This window comes from Carassius auratus, chromosome 45, assembly GCF_003368295.1.
Source record: "Carassius auratus strain Wakin chromosome 45, ASM336829v1, whole genome shotgun sequence".
NCBI classification, from domain to species: Eukaryota; Metazoa; Chordata; class Actinopteri; order Cypriniformes; family Cyprinidae; genus Carassius; species Carassius auratus.
In genome coordinates, this window is record NC_039287.1 from 2886533 (window position 1) to 2908247 (window position 21715).

The 21715-nt window shown below is 37.1% G+C and overlaps 1 protein-coding gene across 1 annotated transcript; it reads right to left on the reverse strand.

The window, feature by feature from the left end:
• Nucleotides 1–134: 134 nt before the first annotated feature.
• On the reverse strand, nt 135–21450 carry LOC113062898 (serine/threonine-protein phosphatase 4 regulatory subunit 4-like). Its single transcript, XM_026232960.1, has 26 exons — nt 21166–21450; nt 20550–21061; nt 19402–19475; nt 9954–10056; nt 9708–9855; nt 9114–9187; nt 8889–8995; nt 8602–8709; nt 8066–8187; nt 6527–6649; nt 6276–6439; nt 4851–4970; nt 4643–4720; nt 3642–3725; nt 3341–3523; nt 3147–3252; nt 2900–3047; nt 2641–2782; nt 2247–2285; nt 2041–2112; nt 1757–1820; nt 1557–1637; nt 1230–1320; nt 1022–1083; nt 781–937; nt 135–632 (listed from the first exon to the last, which is right to left on the reverse strand). Exons 2-26 carry the CDS (start codon nt 20652–20654, stop codon nt 587–589), a joined length of 2601 nt encoding a protein of 866 aa, XP_026088745.1. The 5' UTR covers nt 20655–21061; nt 21166–21450; the 3' UTR covers nt 135–586.
• Nucleotides 21451–21715: the final 265 nt, after the last annotated feature.

Genomic DNA, 21715 nt, shown 5'->3' on the forward strand with positions numbered 1-21715 from the left:
GTGATGGAGTGTTACCCAAACAGTGAAAAGTATTTAGTTTTTTGTTCTTCTGGAGACCTGTCCGTACCAGCATAGTATTCATATTAGCACTTTAGCAGGCTCTTCAAATGCAACTCATTAAAGCGCATCATATTCAACATGAATTTTATTCATTGGGTACTAAGATGTCGGCGTTAATCAATCAGGTGCTGGGCAGCACCAGGCACAGTCTCATTGGTGGGATGGGATGGAGAGTTCCAAAACTCTTCAATCATAAAAATACATTGTTCTTCTTTTTCTCTTAGCCACTTCAAAAATATAAAACAGAATTTGCAAAGCATGCTATAATACAAGAAACAAAATAATGAGGCAGTAAATTAAATACATTCAATTACTCCTCAACTCGTTTTCATTTTATGGTGTATGGTGTGGATTTTCGTGTGAAATAAGGCAGAGATGGATCAATGCACACCTTAATTGATGCCCCAGCATATCTTAAGCCGTTCTGGTATAGAAGAGAATGGACACATCAAAATGGAAGGATGCTGCTGCTGCAGAATGAAAAGTCTTGTAGAAAGGGGCTTTAAGTCAGAAGGCAAAGTGGTAATCACTCTCTCCCAGACTGCATTCCAAATGAATTTGACTTCCGCTGTCTGTCAGACACGAATAGAAAGACATCACAGAGGTCAAGTTCAGTCTGGCTGAATCATTCCAGCTTATAATCATAAAATGATTACACCCAAAATGTCATGAGTAATAAAAGATTGTATGATTCAAAAAGTACAGGATCACACTACGTACACAGAGAGCTTCCTAGACTGTGTGTCTTTATTCCCATTACTCCGGTGATCCACAGAGCTGCTCGTGTTGCTGCGGATCAGGACGGGCATGGAGGAGGACGATGGGGTGGAGGAGATTGATGAAGAAACATTAAAGTGGTGAGGTCGCAGGTTATCATCTGGAAAAGAAACAAGTACAGGTAAACGACAGAAAATTTGCAGCACAGAGCCATTATAATTCATGATGAGATTTTATTAAATACCATTTAATGGTAACATGGCACTCTTTCCTGATCCAGGGCAACTTCCTGAATCCTTCATTTTTCTAAAGAGAAAATGGTGAGTATAAACACGCTATGTAACAACTGGTGATGTGTCATGGCAAATTCATGTTAAAATTCAAAACCCAGACAGAACTGGAGCAATCTACTGCAATAGCAACACAAGAGCGATGAGATGATTGTTACGTACAAGGATTTTTCTGGGTTTGTCATCTTGGTTGTCGTGGGATGACCGCTGAGGGAACGACTGCGAGCTAGTTTGGCCCTCCGCATCTCCTTACCTGCAAACATTACCAGTGTTGGGAAAAGAAGCACCTTCCAAATCTTTTTTTTTTTTTTCATTTATTTGAAGAAAAAAGTTATATCACTTATGATCAATTAATGCTTCATTGCTTTATTAATTTGTTTAAAAATAAATTACGGACTCCACACTTTTGAATTGTAGTGTATATAGTAAAACAAATGCAATGTTTTTGTTATTCAGTTAACTTTAATGTACATCAGGAAGGATGCTAACCAGCAGAAGAGGATGATGTTGCTCCTGATGTAGATCCTGACATTCCTTTACTACCAGAGAGGCCTGACTTGCTTTCTCTTTCTGCATTTCAAAAGCATTATAAGTAAACGCCCACATACATTTGGGAAATATACATATGTAAGCTAGTAAACAATCCAAATTTTGAGAGAGAGGGTGCATGAATACAACGTGTCACTCACGTTTCTTCTCTGACTGTTTATCTCCAGCTAGTTTTGCCTCACTCTGCTGTCGTTCTAGCAGTTCCTGTGTGTTACAAAACCACAAAGCAGGAACTGTTTAAAATGATATGTTTTTTGTTCTGACATCAAAAGTTACATTTACACATAATGAAAAACCTATTTGTCTTGTCTGGCAACAGATAAATTGGAGATTTTTGTGTAAAAAAATAAAACAAAAAACACACATACCATAATAAGTGAACTTGCTGCCTTCATAAATTAATTAAAAAGGGTAAATCACTCACCATTTCAAGTAGAAGAGTTTCCTCCTTCTCCTTTTTCTGATCTAAAAGCTCTCTTTCATGCCTTTTATGATACTATAAATATGAAAAGTTATTTCAAAACTAACAGTGAAACAAAAATAGCTCACAGTGTTCATAAAAAGAAAATGGTGTATAGAAACTGTCAAAACAACTCAATTGAAAAGGTTAAAGTAACAGATCTTTCATACCGGCTCTGTTATGTCCATTTTGTCCAGCTCCAGAACTGTCTAGGAAAACATAATAAAACCGTTTGAATATTTAATTACATCCATTAATGAATTTATTTTCAATCTATTAAAAAATCTACACAGAACAATTAAATCGCAATCCCATTTACTGTTTTAAATTGGCAAAATCCTGCCATTTCAAGTGAAATCCAAGTGAGAGTAAGAGATTTCCCCGTGCAGATATTGCAATGGGTTTAAGTTGATCATGCAAATACATGGTGTTGATCAACAGAAAGCTGTTTGGTTTGAAAGTAACTTCTCTATGAGCATTGCTTCATACACGTACCATTTTTTGTCCATAAAATGTTACCAAAACTTTGCTAATGTGACCAAACTTTAATGATGAGAAGCTCACCTTACGCAAAGTTGCCACTACATCTTTATCCTTCTCACGGCACAACAATTTCCGCACACAGAACTCCAGCTGCTGAAGTAGATGTTTGTCTGTTGGCTTGATGGTGGATCTCAGTTTGGGTAAGATATAACAGAGCTTGTACCTGCCAGAAAGTTTTAGTTGAATAAAACAAACAATAAGCAGTAATTCGTAAGGCATTGGTGAAAGTACAGTAAACAAGGATGCAATAACAGATGCTAAAAAAAATTTAGCTGTTCACCTGACATTGGCTACAGGGTCACTGACCAACTCAAGAGCGGGAACAAGGAAATGTTTACAAAAATACGACTTGGAGAAGAGGTCTATTGTGATTTCACACAGGTCCAGATACCGAAGCCTGTTCCAGTAGCTTCTACCTTGAGCAAGTTCTTGAATTCAGAAAAGAATACAGTCCTGACAAACTGCATTACAGAGTCCCAAACACAAAAATGTGAAATAAACAGATCCTGTTTTTTTTTTTTTTTTACCTTGCTTTATTTTGCTGATTATCTCTTGCCGCTGTTCCTGTTTGCGGTTATAGCGCAAAAACACACATAACGTCCTGACAGCTTCCCGCTGGACTGGTAGAACATTCTAGAACAAAGTAAACAGAAGGACAGGTGAAATAGCCACTTAAAATTGAGAGGATGTACAGAAAGGAGTGTGTGTGTAAGAAGTTTACATTGGTAGTGATGATGCTGAACATTCTCTGAAAGAAGCGGAAGTAGATCTGGTCCCCAGAGATGACACGGGGCAGACAGGAGTAGCACTGCAGGAGTTTCTCATGAACCCGCCAGTGAAGCGAGGACGCCGCTTTCTGTTCTGCTGCTACCAAAGCTGGCACCAAGTCTGGAATATTCACCTGCTGTAAGGTTGAGAGTGATGTTTTGTTTTGTTTTTTATTAATACTTTCATTCAGCAAAGGACACAACAAAAGAATGCATGGCATGCTAACTAAAAGCATCCAAAAGTAAAGCAGATACCTTGCTTTCAGGACCTGCTCCCTCCCCTCTGGAAGTGGCCAGCTCTAAAGTCTCCTGAAGATTGTTCAACAGAGCATCCAATACCTGCAGATTAAAAGCACTGAACTAATGCTGATATAAGCCTTTCAAATCAACAAAGCATTCTCGTCATTTCTACCAACCCCCAAGAAGGGATTCTAAAATTGAAGATAAGCTTGGGTGAGATCACAGACTATAATAGATAGTCTATAATGTTCGGTTTCCATCATCATTAATCATGAAAATCACTATGTCTGATGGCTCGGGGAGTTTTGCACTATAGTGGATGCTAATGCGGTGTGTGACTAATACTGCTCAGAGGATCACAACAGAATAAACAATACCACACTCTAGCCTTAGCTAGGGAGGTGCAATGCATTCATTCATCCTACTCAGTTGCATGCAACCTCCGCAAAGGCTCACAGTGCACACAGCTTCATACACATGCTGACATGGTATGTCTGGTGCATATAAAGAATTTTTGGTAGTTTGGAGTTAAAAATGATGTGTGTAACTTTGTCAATGCTAAAACAGTTTTCAAATATCAAATCTAACTATGATGAATTGCAAATGGGTGTTTGGAAAACCTGCCGTTCTTTTTCCAATTCCATTCAAGTGGTGCATAAATGACACACTCTACCTTTGTATTTTTGTTAATACATTGCAAAGACAGAACTAAATAATTGTATTTCTCTGCTTCACACACACTCCAGAAGGAAATGTCTTTCCTAACTAATGGGCATCTAAATAAAGAAGTTACATAAGCTGAGTTGGATGGGGTTTTGAATGGTCAGACAGCTATTTGTTCATGTAAACTCGCCAGTCAGTAGAGGTTTTGAGAAAGGCCGAATGTTTCTGTGAAGAAATTGCCGTGCCTCGCACAGCACAGTGTACCAAGGAAATGACTGTGCTGACTGAACTTGTCACAGACAGCTGAAAGCTCTTTTAATAAACACACACACAAACCTTTATGCAGGTCTCACCTCCAATGAGTCATCCTGCAGCAATGTGATTAGCTCTTTGTGTATGTAATGCACATTTGGGCCCAGCAATTTGACCACCTAATGCAGAGGGATTAGAACAGATGGTATTGTACATTCTAAACTATGGCACTGCTACCTGTCAAAATGTGAGTCACTTTGTGTACTATGACAAAAAAATAAATGTTTAAATGAGTTTCTGAGTTTGTACCTCATGGAAACCACCAGCTGCTGTCCTCCGAACTGAAATCTCAGGATCATGACAAAGACTTGAGAAGGTACGATATAATTCAGACAGAAAGTGGTTTGGATCGGCAAATAACACTATGGCCTGCAAATTAATACAGAGAAGAAAATCTACAGACAAGACTCCAGACACACATCAATATGCTCATAAATAATTCAGGAAAGTCACTTTAAAAATACTGTTTATACTACTGAATATTTCAAATAAAAGCTGTTCTTTTGAACTTTCTATTCATCAAAGAATCCTGAAAACAATATCACCAAAAATATAAGGCAACACAACCGTTTTCATCACAAATTATAAGAAGAAATGTTTCTTAATCAAAATCAGTATATAAGAATGATTTCTGAAGGATCATGTGACACTGAAGACTGGAATAATGACTGCTTTGTCATCACAGGAATAAAATACATTTTAAAATATATTAAAATAGAAAACAATTGTAATTAATTGTTTAAATTGTAATAATATTTTACAGTACCACTGTTTTTACTGTATTTTTATTAAATCAATGCAGCCTTGATAATTATTATTATTTTAATCTTACAAACTTTGGTAGAATAAAATTAATTTTGTAATTTAAAAAAATATTGATATTAAAAAAGTTACTAAAAGAAAAGCCCACTGGAAGGACACATTATCAGTCAATAACCACTTATATATAACCTACAAGTAGTGAAGACTTTTATTGCTTTTATGATACTTTCATCATGCTTTTGTGTCCCTCTTAAAAAGCGACTGGTTTCTTAGACATAACTTTAAGCCACCTACATCTCAGACTGTTCACTAGACTGTAGCTATATATAATCACACTAAATACAAAGGACCACTTCAGACAGTGATGATGGACAAGTCAGAGTCAAAATATTGATTGGCCAAAAGGCCTTCAAATCATAAAAAATTAAGACTTAAAAAAAAAAAAAAAGTATCTTTAGAGCTTTTAACAAGCAATGCTTAAACAAAAAATATTTATTAAGACTTACAATAAACTGCATCCTGGATTGAATATTTGAAAAATGTAAACCACATTGCATGTCTCCTTGGTCTTTCGGAGCAAGTGCAAAACACCAAGTGAAACTGCATTCTGATTCATGTTTACATGCTGACTGAAGACCAAGCTATGGCTGTATTATCTACAGTAGGTCTACTAGTCAGTCTTTGCGAAAATCTGACTGGTATGATTGGATCACCTGCTGTACATTACATTTTTTATGTACATTACATGTAGTGTAATGTTTTAGTACCACTGAGCAACAGTGTTTACACTCTTGAAATGGCTCTGTATATTAAACTGGAATAAAACAAAGTGCCTTAACACTGCAAAATACACATTTAAACTTTATAGACAACAGAATGAAACAGTTATGGATGTAAGGCAAGAAAACTCACAGGAAAGTTGTAGGCACAGTTCCTGCGCACTAGGGCATATTTGTTCTCCAGCTCTAGTGGATAGGGCTGGCTCTCGCAATGCCCATTTTCATGCTGCAAACCCAGACAGCACAACTTCTTATAAAACTCCAGAAACCAGAGGTGCTGCTCGTCAGTAAAAGACTCTGCTCAAATAAAAGATACAAAAATCCATGTCATGATTGTAATCTTAAAACATTGCAGAAAGCCATAAAAAGGAAGCGGACAGTCACCTGAGAGCCCGTGACAAAGCCTTCCATACTGGAAGGACAAGGAGGCCAGCACTGCCTCATCCCCTTTGAAGCATTTTTCACAGAATGCCTTCACCAAGGGAAATATGACACAAGTTCTGTCATCTATGAAAAATGGTGACAGAAAAGAAGGGAGGGTGAGAGGATGACAGAGAAAGAGTGTGAGACAATTTCAACATCTTTTTCACAAAGGAGCCACATGCCACTATCCGAATCTGATGTCCCAGCATGCAAAAAAAAAAAAAGAAACTGTGTATGATGATATGAGCAGGTACGCAGCGTGTTTCAAAAAGTACTCTGTGAAATAATAGGTAGTTCTAATGTTTTTACACCACACTGCTTCTCTGTTATTTAACTACATTCCAAATTGTCTGATTTCCACAGCAGAATGGCTGATATTAACAATGGTAATATCCCTTAAAGCAAGACACTACAGGTAAAAAAGGTAAACATTTTAACTTTAACAATTTATATATACACCATGCGTCCCAAGTTGTTTTGTATTATGAGTTTTCTGAAATATTATGTTTAAATATGAAAAAAGGCATTATCTAATGAAAAACACACTAATTTGCATACAATATCAGAGCAGAAATATGAACATGGGACAAAACCAGGTTTAAAGGGGTCATATGATGTTTCTGAAAAGAACATTATTTGATGTAATGAAATGTGTTTATGCGGTTTAAGGTTTAAGATACACATTACTTTCCACATACTGTACATCATTGTTTCTCTTCTATGCCCGACCTTCTGAAACGTATCGATTTTTACAGAGCTCATCGCTCTGAAAAGCGAGGTGTGCTCTGATTGGCCAGCTATCCAGTGCGTTGAGATTGGGCCGAACACATCAAGCGCATGACAGAAATGTTACATCTCTTGTGATCCCCTGTCTGGCCGGAACGACGAGACATAGGGGGAGTGGACGAGTCTTAACTTTTATAAAGAATATCTCTTTGGATTTCAGACTTTAGTCTTTTGCAACTTTGCAGATCTTCTTCATGCACCAAGAGCTTGTAACACTCCAAAGAGAAAGGAAACATTGAAATCGCATCATATGACCCCTTTAAAATTGATGTTTCATGTTGTCATTCATTAAATTTGTCTTATTATCACACCATATATCAGAAAATCTGAAAAAAAATCTGAAAATACGGTCAGTAGCCTGCCTTTAAAATATATGTATTGTAATTAAAATCTACTGACATATAGATAAAGTTAAATAAAATAAACACTTAAATGTCTTTATTGGATGTTTCCTTTCCATTAGTCTTAAAGAAGAAAAGCTAAATTTACCAGTGCATTAAAAGAAAAAGAAAATTGTTTTACAATTTTCTTGCATTAAAATGAGCATTGTTTTTGTTAAAGATACTCAAAGAAAGAATATGAACTACATATTTATCCACATATGAAAAATATTTTTATTATATTTATAATACATGGTTGTCTTTTCAGTAAAAAAAAATAAATTAAAAAAACTAGCGTGACAAATGATTTCAATGAACACTGTGAGTGGCTTACCACTGTCAAACATTTCCAACAGGTTGATGATGGTGTCGAAAGCTGCCAGTCTCACAGTACTGGCTTCATCTTGGGCCAGCTCAACCAGTTCAGGGAGCACTTCAACCTTAGTGTGGTCCAGCCTGGGACAGAGCAAATATAGACAAACTAGTCTTATGATCCATGTTGATGCTGTACACAAAAATGTTCACCACAGACATTATTGCTAACAGAATGTCCCAAAGCGCTTAAGTTTAAGCATCAGTCTGTCACATTGTGGAAAAACTCGCATCCCTTGGTTTAAATATGTGAGAAAATGTCTCGCATTCAAAAGAAGAGACAAAAACACTGAAAACTGAAAAACACTGATATATACTGTATATAAAAAATTATATACACTATACCTGTTATTTAAAATTTAAATTATACAATATACTTTGTTTTCCTATCGAATTCCTATTATTCCATATAGAAATAACAGGAATTAGATTTGGCAGCGTTAGATATTCTAATAACAAAATGTTCTTTTTAATGTCTTTCTGCTTCATATCTTTTACCCAATTCCCCTGGTGATGTTCTCCAGCTGGCGGCACATGCAGGCGCGCACTTCGTACTCTACATCCTGGCATAACGACCTGATCAGTGGCAAAAGGTCTTTCTTCACTCTGCAGAGAAAAACCACGGTAGACATTTTAAGTCAGCAAATAACCAACAAAAGGTGTATTTTAACTTAAGCTTTTCAACTGTAACATCAATAAAAAGAAAATTACTTTATATTAAAAATATCATAAGCTGTTCTTGTCCTCTTATTTGATTGGTCATTATTGGTCTTATTTGAACTCACATTGATGACTCAAATTTGCCAACAACCTTTCCTAAGATGCGACAGCTGGCCAGACGTGCCGGAACAGACTGGGAGAGCTGATGTTTCGATAATAGAGGACTCAGAATCTGTGCAATCAAGCAATCAAAGCAAACTGGAATTTAATTCACACTGATAGCTGATTTCTCTGGCATATCCCATGGGTATAGAAATGACAGACAAGAGAAACACCGCAGCTGTCATTACCTCTTGCCTGATAGTTTCCTTTGGTAAAGCATCAATTGCTGACAGCAACGTCTCCAACCAAGCATTGCTGACCACTATTAAAAATAAAGATATAGTAGCTTATTGTGTCCTTGACATGCCGAAATTCATATTTCATCCTGGCATACACTACAGTTCAATAGATTGGGGTCTGCAAAATAAAACAAAATTTATTTGATCAAAAGTAAAACAATAGTATTGTAAAATGTTATTACAATTTAAATTTTTTTAGTTAAAAATTACAATTTCCTTACATTTTTTAAGGATTCTTTAATAAACAGAAATAAAAGAATAACATTTAAGATAGAAATCTTATGTAACATTATTAATGTTTTTACTGTCACATTTAATCGATTTAATGCATCCTTGCGGAATAAAAACAAATGAAAAAGTGACCATACTGACCCCATATTTTTGAATGGTAGTGTTTGTTAAACAAGACTACAAATAATAAGGACTCGTGCATTCAATCAGTCATTTCAAAGAGGATGTAAAAAAGTTCATCACATTTATTGTATATCCTTTATAGTTTATACAGTACAGGTACTTTTCAAGCATTCTCAAATAAAAGGCAACCTGTGTCCCTGTGGTCGAGATTCAGGAGAACTATCTGCAAGATTGAGTGGGTGTGTGTCTGGATGAGGACAATGTCATCTTGGAGGACGGTCAGGAAAGATCCTGCAGCGGCAAGCTGCATATCTGCCCCAGCTACATGGAGCACTTCCTGTTGGGGTAAAAGAAGGAGCTCTGTATGATCATTCACAAACATCACAGAAGGATCGTAACAACAAAAAGCAATAAATTCAATACTGTTAGGCCTACCCTGACTTTTGGCACCACCCTGCGAAAGGTCTCTGCTGGGTTCTGGCGCACCAGGTTTGACAGGTTGATGATCACGCTGGCCCTTTGGACATCCTCGCCAGAACTGAACAACACAGAAATGTGGCTGGTGATATAAATAACATGGCTGTAGTTCTGCTGTGTTTCAGAAGTTACTGTCTAAACCTTTTGGAAAGTTTATGTTTTCAAAAAATTGTCAAATCTATAAGATATTTTCCCCATTAGAACATCAGGTAACTATGGTAACCGCAAACTGTTTTTCTTCACAGGTGAGTGAAGACTCCTTGCTGACTGTATGAAAGGTGAAATTAGAGAACATTAATTAGATATAAAGGACAATGCCAATCTTCAGATGCAGGGTCAAGACTCACCTCTTTCAACAATACTTGGATTAATTAACAAAACATCTTGGTGTTGTACTTTATATTTCAGTAGATTTCTTTGTACTAGTTCATACTTTTTTTGCATTTGTTCAGGAAGCACTTCTTTCCTACTGTAGCAGATGATGCTTGATAGCAAGTTGCTAAGTTGCATGCTAGCCATCTGTTGATCACAATGGTCTCTTATGTGAAGCCAAAGCACGTTTTGTAAGAGGCTCTCTGAATAGGAGAATCAAATAAATGTAATCCATGTAAATTGTTTAAATGACAGTGAACTACTGCTGTGCCCAAATTGAATTTTTCAAATTCCACTAATAAACAAAACTTTTGCGCCCACACGTCAGTCTGAAGTCCAAGTCCAAGAACATGAAAAGAGAGCAGAAGTCAATTGTGTTCTTTAATTACTCCCTTTAATTTTTGTTTTTAAACATTTTAGTGCAAGTAGCCATAAAAGTGAAGGAAACGCCTACATGTTCAGATTATTTATAGAACCATTGTGCTGTAGTTGTTTTTACCATTCAAGCAGAACCCTCTGAAACTTGGTGCAGCTAAACCTCCTAGTCGTTCTCTCCGAGAACACTCTCATGTCTATCAGTCTCTCATGTGTGCTGTTGCTCTAAATAATGGACTATAAACAGGTATTCATTACTTTTTCAGGGATAGGCTGTGCTTTTTAACATAAACGTCCTTTGTTGGCAGACAGTTATTTAATAACTAAGAAACAGCCTGACCTGCTGCCAAGTTTGTCTAAGAAGAGAGTAATGCGGTCATGCTTTGTGCATTTCTTGAAAAAGGTCAATAATGTGCAGCACCTTAGCAAAGCCTGTGTTTATACTCTAAATGACAGAGGTACCATGCAAAGAGAAGAACAGCTGACATCTATACGAAGACGAAAGACATAATCAGCTAAAGACCAGGTACTGAATGGTTTGGAAACACAATCCCACAGTTGTGAGACTTGAGTCTCTTGTTTGCTCCGGCCAGGTCTTTGTTGGAAAGTGGTCAGAAAGTAAAAAGAGCTATGGTCGCATTTGTAATTAGATTTCCCTGGTGAGTGAATGATACACAATGGCCTCAGTCTAGTAGAACATTTTGTTGCATTTTGAAATTGTTGTTTCATATAGCAGCTCAAGAGAATTCATGTTGTGGAGACACTGTGTTTTGTCTTGAAAGCGTAGCTACTTTGTTTAGCCTTCCAAAAAAGGACACAACTAGAAATCAGTGGTTAAGTTGTATTTACAACGCTGTTCCAAAACAGTCCCAAATATTCATATGTGCAAATGTGCAGCACATTTTGCGGAGGACAAGGACGGTTTCCTGTGAGAGTAGCCTACAGTGCCACTGTCTGTTTCTATAAAGTGGGGCAATTCCAACTTTGCAAGGAGAGTCTGTAAGTACATTTTCATATTTAAAGGATTTGCCACTGATGATTCAAATGCGAGTTTTGAGCAGTGTACTGCTGTTAGAGCTTGTTGTTTGTCCAATCAAAAATGCAGACATGGTTTTATGTTTATGCAGCGCAATATGCAACGCGTACAAAGACAGTATAAATTAGAGATGTTCCGATACCCTTTTTCTCTTCCCGATACCGATTCCGATACCTGGGCTCAGGGTATCGGCCGATACCGAGTACTGATCCGATACCTGGGTGTATATCTGTATATACAGCTGTATATACTACTAGCCCTGTGTAAATTGCTAGAATTTTTTTATGGTGTGCTTCAGACAGATCCCTCAATAAAACATGAACAAATACATGGTGAACTACTGTATTTATTACAGTATTTTTATTATCTAACATGAATTTGACAGTATTATTTATTTTCTTATGCAAAAAAGAACTTCAAATGCAGCCAAAAATCTAACACCGCAAACTAAAAAAGGTATTTAAGTTTTACAATATAACTGTATAAAAAAACTGCAACAAATAAGTCTAGGAATATAAAAAAAGATCTATTAATCAGATAATCTCTAACAAGTAAAAAACAAGTAAAAAACAAGCAACCATCTAGGCATAATTATTATTATTATAGAGATGTATTATTATTACTGTAGGCTACAACAGTAGCTTTATATATTGTCAATTTACTCATGTAAACCAAACATTTATTTTAATGGGCTGCCATGAAGATCTTTGAGTGTCTGTGTTTATGATATGACAGTATTCTCAAATGAAACGGTAAATTCTCATGAAGTGACGGTTTATGCGTTCGTGTCCTCATGACACACAGCAGAGACTACAAAACAGCGAGCTCTCGCGCATCTGTGCCAGTCACCCACAGAGATGTAGATTTTGCGGGAGTAATATTTAAATAGTATTTTGCAGTTTAATATTCACAGACACTAGTATATATTCGGCTACTGTCTGGAGCCCTGCGCTTTGACTAACACGGAAGCGACTGAACGCAGTTGCCGGTACTGAATATACTCGAGAGTCTGTAACTACCGGTACTACAGAGACATACTGCTAACCACTGATCTATAATATAGTAGCGGCTTCACTGTCTTTTGGCAGTTTAGAATGTGATGAGTGATCCAGTCATATATATAGATAAGGGCTGCTAACGCGTTTTCATTTCTTCTTCGCTGCTCTAAACAGGGGTTGCTTGTGGCAACACAGCACAACTTCCTGTGTTTTCAATGCATTTTGAGCAGCGAAGAAGAACCGTGCAGCGGTTAGGCAAAGCTTGCGGTCATAACTAGGTCTTTTTTAAGAAAATGGTATCGGATCGGTATATGGGTTCATGTACTCGCCGATGCCGATGCCAGAATTTGTTGTGGTATCGGAGATATTTCCGATACTAGTATCGGAATCGGAACAATTCTAGTATAAATCATTATAATAAGTAATTATGACCCCTCTGGATGCAACAAATGCCTCATTTGTAATGGGTTTTATTGGTTTTGTCTGATCGCGCTGGTGTCCTGACATTTTATCCTACCCGTCAGGCACACACAGGATCAAAGTGTTGAGGGGCGTAACATTTCCGTCACACGCTAGAGGCATTCAGCCAATCACAACACACTGGATATCTAGCCAATCAGAGCACACCTCGCTTTTCAGAATGATGAGCTTTGTAAAAATTTACTCGTTTTAGAAAGGCGGGGCATAGAGGAGAAACCATGATATACATTATGTGGAAAATAATGTTGTTGTTTTTTACTTTAAACCACATAAACACATTGCTTTACACGAAATACACAAAATAATGTTATTTTAAGCAACATACTAAATGGAGCTATAAAATTAAATGAATAGAGCAAAAACATGAAAGTGGGTTACACTGGTTTAGATCATTTGATTTAGGAAGAATCTGATGAAGAATGTTCAAATTCTTATTGAAATCTCTGACTTCTGATTGCAGACTTTGTCAAATCTGAATAAAGAGCGAAGTAATGTGGTTTATTAGTTGGTCTACACTGGTCTATTTCTCAGAAATAATCTGAAAAAAAAAATGGAAAGCAAAAGTCTCTGTTTATCTCATTGCTGTCTGAGGAAAAACATTAGCTTCCTTTATATGTCAAATGTTTAGATGTTTAGAAAGACCCACTTTGGAAAGATGTTACTGTACCTTGTGTTCAGAATCTTTGAAAAGGGACCAGTAAAACAATTCACATCGAACCCTATCTGAGCTCAAGAGCTCAACACAAAGTTGAGAAGAGAGAGTGGAAGAAGGCAACACGGAGTGGCAAAAAATTGACACAGATAACAACTGTTTGAATTCTCCCCCTCCAGAAGAAATGAGTCAGCAATTGATTGTTGAGCCAGCAGAACTGTAATGAAACCTAAACAATGCCCACTTAGTAATTAGTTTTATACATTTGGCAGCGTCTCTAATCCTTCCAACCCCAACAGGGCCAATGATGATGCTGGGAAGAAAGTGAAGAGCACAGGCTGTTTGGAGTCTGTCCGTGAACAAATATTTCATACCCTGAATTTCACATCCCCACAAATGATACTTTCTTATTGTGCACATCCCTCATTCCATAATGCTCTTAAAGGAAGACCAGTGTTTTGTAAGATTGACAAATTAATGTAAATGGTATGTGAAAAGTGTTGTTTGCCAAAAAAACATCCAGATAATATATGGCTATGTTTTAATAAACCATGCTTTTTTTAGAACCAGATTATGTTGTTAGACATCTACCAGCAAGGGCTACTGAGGCCATGCTAACCAAACACCTGAAGTGTATAGTCATTCCAACAAACAAGTCCTGACACAAACAACAAAAAGCATGTCTTAAAATCCTGCAGCCTCATCAGTATGACTCTCAGCAAAAGCAGTGACGCACTCAGTCCTGTTCCTGACATCAGCACACCAGAATGGAAAAATCTCTCACTGAGCCGCATCTAAACTCACAGTACCTAAAAGCTAGTCAGCAACAACTTCTCTGGCTAAGTCTTACTACTGTATATCAGAGGCAGTGGGGGTTTACCTGCTACTCAAACTGTAACTGAAACATACTGTTCTAGAGTTACAGTATATATAATCTTTATGTAGCATAGTGTAGCATATTTATGAATTAAGCCCAGTGCCACATGCAAACTTCAACTACATAGAATCTCAGGGTAATCGCTGAAATAAAATTTTGCAAATGTGTCTCTTATAAATGAAAATTACCTCAAAATTCAATTACATTTTTGGAATTAATCAGCCTAAACCTGAACTCAATAGGAATCTGCATGTTTAAGAGTTTTGCTGAAATATCACTTATGTTGCAAGTCATACAAAAAGCATTTGAAATGTAAAAAGCATTGTGTATGACAATGAGATAACTAAATCATGACATTAGGCCTCATACAACCTTATGCAAGTCTGAGAATTGGGCATTCTAAACGGTTACTTGATATCAATGCAGATTATTTAGGTTTTATAATTGAGAAGAATTACAAAGTTGTCACAGATGACAAACAACTAGATACACTGAAATATGATATTGGTTTATACAATACAAAATGAACAGATGTGCAAAATGCTAAAAATATCTCACTAAGATGGCATCACCATAATCTATGATGTGACCACACATCAGAAACCCCTCCTCTTTTTTAACCATTCATCCATTTCTTAACAAGCACTCTCTTTCCTGTCATTTTACAGATGCTCTGGCAGCTTGCTTTTACATGCAAAATGACATCGAACGGGGGCAATTAAATTGTTCTCAGAACTAGTTTGCCACCCGAGGGAGTCAGGCTGTGGACCGACTCTGGCACTAAATTAGTACAAGCAAGGAGCAATATAGTGTTTTATAGGTTAAAAAGGGACAAAATCAGACCTTCAAAAAAATTGTTTTGGGTCAAAAAGTATAAAAAGAAATAGTTTTGGATATCTGGTCCAAGCATTTTCATCTCTGCGTAGCATGGAAGCATAAATCATGTAACCAGATAACAGATCAGCTGCTAGTATGCTTTTCTAGAACCAAGAAACCTTGACGCTGACTCCATAAATCCACGTTAAAAACAATGGTGCTCCAACTACACTGTTAATAGGAAAATATGTCTATATACCAACTGACTATTCATGCAGCACAAACAGTGGAGTATCACGGTAACAACAGCAAGGTTGTGGGTTTAATTCTCAGAGAATGCAAGGACTGAAAGAACATTCGCTTTGGATAAAAATGTCTGCAAATGCACAAATGAAAATCAACAAAAATATCAATATCAAGATTACAATATGCACTCAAAAAGTACTTAATGTATAATTTACGTATTTTAACAGCATTTTAAATTTCCATTCATTTAGATTGCACTGTTTTAATATAAACAAACTAATACACTTAATCTTATGCATACTTGTCAGTCATATACAATATACAGGTGCATATCAATAAATCAAAATGTCGTGGGAAAGTTCATTTATTTCAGTAATTCAACTCAAATTGTGAAACTTGTGTATTAAATAAATTCAGTGCACACAAACTGAAGTAGTTCAAGTCTTTGTTTCTTTTAATTGTGAATATTTTGGCTCACATTTAACAAAAACCCATCGATTCACTATCTCAACAAATTAGAATACAGTACTTCATAAGATCAATAACAATAACATTTTTAGTGAATTGTTGACCTTCTGGAAAGTATATTCATCTACTTTACATGTACTCAATACTTGGTAGGGGCTCCTTTTGCTTTAATTACTGCCTCAATTCGGCGTGGCATGGAGGTGTTCAGTTTGTGGCACTGCTGAGGTGTTATGAAAGCCCAGGTTTCTTTGACAGTGGCCTTCAGCTCATCTGCATTTTTTGGTCTCTTGTTTCCCATTTTCCTCTTGACAGTACAGAGAATCTATGGGGTTCAGGTCTGATGAGTTTGCTGGCCATTCAAGCACAACAACACCATGGTCATTTAACCAACTTTTGGTGCTCTTGGCAGTGTGGGCAGGTGCCAAATCCTGCTGGAAAATGAAATCAGCATCTTCATAAAGCTGGTCAGCAGTAGGAATCATGAAGTGCTCCAAAGTTTCTTGGTAAATGGGTGCAGTTACTTTGGTTCTCAAAAAACACAATGGACCACCACCAGCAGATGACACTGCAACCCAAATCATCACAGACTGTGGAAACTTAACACTGGACTTCAAGCAACTTGGGCTATGAACTTCTCCACCCTTCGTCCAGACTCTACAACCTTGGTTTCCAAATGAAAAACAAAACTTGCTCTCATCTGAAGCTACAGTCCAGTTCTTCTTCTCCTTAGCCCAGGTAAGACGCCTCTGACATTGTCTATGGTTCAGAAGTGGCTTAACAAGAGGAATATGACATCTGTAGCCAAATTCCTTGACACATCTGTATGCCTTGACCCCAGCCTCAATACATGACTGCAATTTATTTTGCTTTACAATCCTCATAAGGCTGCGGTTCTCTCGGTTGGTTGTGCATCTTTTTCTTCCACACTTTTTCCTTCTACTCAACTTTCTGTTAACATGCTTGGATACAGCACTCTGTGAACAGTCAGCTTCTTTGGCAATGAATGTTTGTGGCTTACTCTCCTTGTGAAGGGTGTCAGTGATTGTCTTCTGGACAACAGTCAGATCAGCAGTCTTCCCCATGATTGTGTAGCCTAGTGAACCAAATTGAGAAACCATTTTGAAGGCTCAGGAAACCTTTGCAGGTGTTTTGAGTTGATTAGCTTATTGTCATTTCACCATATTCTAATTTGTTTAGATTTGGATGAATTTGGATAAATTTGTTGGATTTCTGTTAAATGTGAGCCAAAATCATCACAATTAAAAGAACCAAAGACTTAAACTACTTCAGTCTGTGTGCATTTAATTTATTTAATAGACAAGTTTCACAATTTGAGTTGAATTATTGAATTTAATAAAGTTTTCCATGACACTCAAATTTATTGAGATGCACCTGTAAATGAAACAGGTAAGTAATAGTACTATTAAACTGAATGTGTTTTAAATTCACAACAACCAGGTTAATATATTTTTCTTAAATAAATCCAATTTGTTTCAATCTTTCTTGTTTCAAACTATGCTTTTTGTTTTGGTGCAGAATTATTTTATTTTTTTTGTATATTTTATTTATATATGACTGACAAACATGCATCACATTAAGTTTTTTAGTTGGTTTATGTTAAAACGGCATAATCAAAAAGGATGGTAATCATTAATTAATCATTAATTTAAGTCAAAATATTGGATCTCTAAACATGATATTTTACTTTTTAAAGATGTGCCTGAAGTATCCTTTTGTATTGGTTTATGTTCTCTTAACACTATAAGACCAATATAAACTATACAATTTAAATTAAATCATTAAAATTTGTCCCTTTTAATATAACATTTCTAAACAGCTTGGAATGTTCTTAATCTTGTCTAAAACAAGACTAAAACATAGTTTAACTAAGAATATAATGTGCATTTGCTAACTATAAATTCATAATATGGCAGATGTGCAGATTCTAGGGAAATCTGATCAAATGTTAACTCTGTCTCCCCAGTAATCAGCACCATATCCATTCAAGTTTAATGATCAGATAACACTATATCACTGCTAAACCTGCATCTGAGCGACAGTAACATTGAAACTTAAGAGTGAAATCCTTCGAGATGAGCATGCAATCAGCTCTCTACCTAGCTATCAATGAGAGACCATTCAAGAGATCCATTATTCATAAGAATAGTACAGCAGCGATGACACCACCTGCCCTGACCCACTGAGCTGGATGTTCTGTGCCAGTTAGCAAGCATTGAGAAGTTGTTGTGCGGTCAGCTTACTCCGGATACACATTTGGCTGAACAGCTGCAGCCAACAATTGCTGGCATGGGTAAACAGTTTCCAGAGTGTCAAGTGGAAAGAAAAAACAATGAACATTACTGATTTCAACAATCTGGAACCCATAAAATTTATGAAAAACATGGCACAGTTTTAAACAGAAACAAAGCTGTCAACCCTAAAGGCCTCAGCCTCCTACCTGAGAATGAGTTGATGTGGCTTGAGAGGTTTATTTTCAGATCTTGCTCAAATGATAACCTTTTTAACATAAATAAAAATGGTAACTAAATGTATATTTCAAATAATATAAAATAATATATGTTTTTATAATCCATCCACAAATCAACAAATGATAGATGGAACCAAGTCCCTGCTGTGCATATATATATATATATATATTTTTTTTTTTTTTTTTTTTTTTTTTTTTTTTATATATATATAATCTTTTAACTCTGATGTCTGTCAAGTCAAATTATGGAAGAAATGATATGATTTCCATCACATCACAGTTTTAAAGATTTTTTTTCAAGCTGATGTACAATAAACATATTGTCAGCCAATCCGAATCCACTCAACCTTAAAGAACTCGAGCATTTAAAAAGACAGAAGACAAAACAGCAGCTCGAGCTTATAATAAACAGTTGTTTGCTGATATGGATGCTAATATAGTTACTATTAGTTATCCTAATTGTTTGTCTCTTGATTTAAACCAGCCTTTAATCTAGCAAACTTGGACCTAACAATTTAAAAACTAACAATCCTAGCCCTAAAAGCATTATAGAAAAGATCAGTTATAGTGGCAGTGCCACAAATGGGTCCTATTTTACCTCAGAAGGTAGACTGCTCGCTCTATGTCATTCAGATCTTCATCCACAGTGAGCTTGTCAATCTCTTCTGCAGTCTGCAAATGGTGGAAACAAGATGAACAGCTATGAAGCCTGGCCTTGCTATAGGCACTATACAAAACACTAAGTGCTAAAATAAAGGAAGCAAAAATCATTATCATAAAATGTTGAGCGTCTCCATAGAAAACACAAAAATCTGCAAAAGTAGAGCATCTTAAAAAAAGAATGGCCAGTAATTGGGCAAGATTCCATTACAGATGACTCAGCCAAATATGTGAGGAGGCTGCAGGGAGGCAGGATGCGAGGCAAGAGGGACTGCGTGGGAAGAGATAGTGTGGGGGACGTAAGCCATGTGTGGGTGCCTAGCCTATTACCTTAGGACTCTGAGAGCCACGATGTTTTTCTTTGGAACCTCCCCATTAAAAAATAATAGATAAGATAAGATAAGATAAGATAAGATAAGATAAGATAAGATAAGATAAGATAAGATAAGAGGAAGAAAACACCCGCCCCCTCTGTAGGAGTTGCATTATTCCCGCATACGCGATGCTGAGAGATGAGCGAGTATCCCTGCCTAACTTCACTGCTGCCAGGTACATGATTACAGAGACGCCCAAAACGACGTTCACACAACTACAAGTGACCACAACCGATTTATGTGAAGCAATTAGCGGTAGTGATAGGAATAACGTAATGGTTTGAAGTGGAAATCCTCTATTCCGCAGTGGTGAGGCGCCAAAACGAGGAGGCGAAGCAGTGATGCGGACAGCTGACAGAAACTGCGTCACTCAGCAGGCTGAAGTGGGCAACCCCCTTCCTTCCCTAAGGATGCTAGTACAGTTACTACTTCAAATAATGATAATAGAGTTTACGACGCGATAATGTATTAGAATAAATGGTCGTGGCGCGCCTAACAAAATAAGCGGAAGCGTCAAAACGCGTGAATGTTTTGTGTTTTAGTCTCTCCCTAAAGAAATCACCTGCAGCGTCCAAAAAATTCCTCCACTCTTAAGATATATTAAGTATTGAATCATTACATGTCTCGTTACAATATTGTTTGGTAAGCAGCTAACGAATACTATACGAAACAAAGAGTTTGACATTTATAGGGGAGGTTATATTATACATACCTTCAGACACCTGCGTATGGGTCTCTCGATGAAAGTAAGATCCTGCAGGTCATCTATCTCTCCAAACAAACTGGACTGGCTCGGCGTCATTTTCCTGACAAACATCTGTCCTAAGTGTGATAGTCAATGTGTCAGACGCGGGTGTCAGAGTCCTGCCATTATTGTGGCTTCTTGACAGTGAATGACGGATGTGATGTTTTTGATGAAGAGAGGATGGTGCTCCCACGATAAACGCGTCCCACTGGTTGCAAAGCTTGATCTTCCACTAATTTATTTGCGTGGTTTCAATTGTTTGTGCAGTTTCTACACGCGCTTTCAGCTGACGCGCGTGCGCTGACGAACATAGTAAGGGATTCCTGTGATAAATGTTGCTTACTTTCTGAGAAAAAGATGGAGTTGGTTCGCGTTTTCCCAATGGAGCAGGTCGAGATGTCGAGTGCTTGTGATCAGCGCGTGCTGGTGATCAAAAATGAAATCATTGCCCAGCTTATGATAAAACCATCCAGATATGGCTGTTGACAAATGAAGAAAAGATCCGTAATATTCCTGATGAGTGCTGAATGTCAGATTGCGGCTGGCGTAAACTACATTTGCAGTTTAACATGGTCACACATACCTGTTCACCTGCTTCGGTTGAGGTTAGCTTGCTAATTATACGACAACAAAGTTGAAAAAAATGGCCTGTCGAAAAAACTCCTCTCGAGAACACCGTGCATTTCGTCTAGTTAATGCTCACCTCAAGCAATCCTCTGTAAATCTAGCTCAAATGGCAACATGGATCGCTTCATAAAAGCTACGTCTTTTATATTGTGGATGTGCTAGCAAACAGGAATATTCAAACCACGCAAACGCACTGCACCAACTAAGCTGGTTTCCATGGAGACAGCATGCCATAGCAGCTCTGAACGGCTGGAACGTCAGAGCGTTCAGTCGACGTTCGTCATAGAAATGGACTTCAGAACACAGAACAACTACTGAATGGTTCTGACTGTCCTGTTGTAATTGATTACGTTTACTTACGGCATAAAATTCTAAATATGGCTAAAACCGCGGTAAACATTCGACAGTTTGCTCGTTGTGCAAACCTGTAAACCAGTGCCTAAGGTAATTCAGGCTAACACATTTACACAATTCAGAATAATAAAAGTAACTTAAAGGGGTCATGA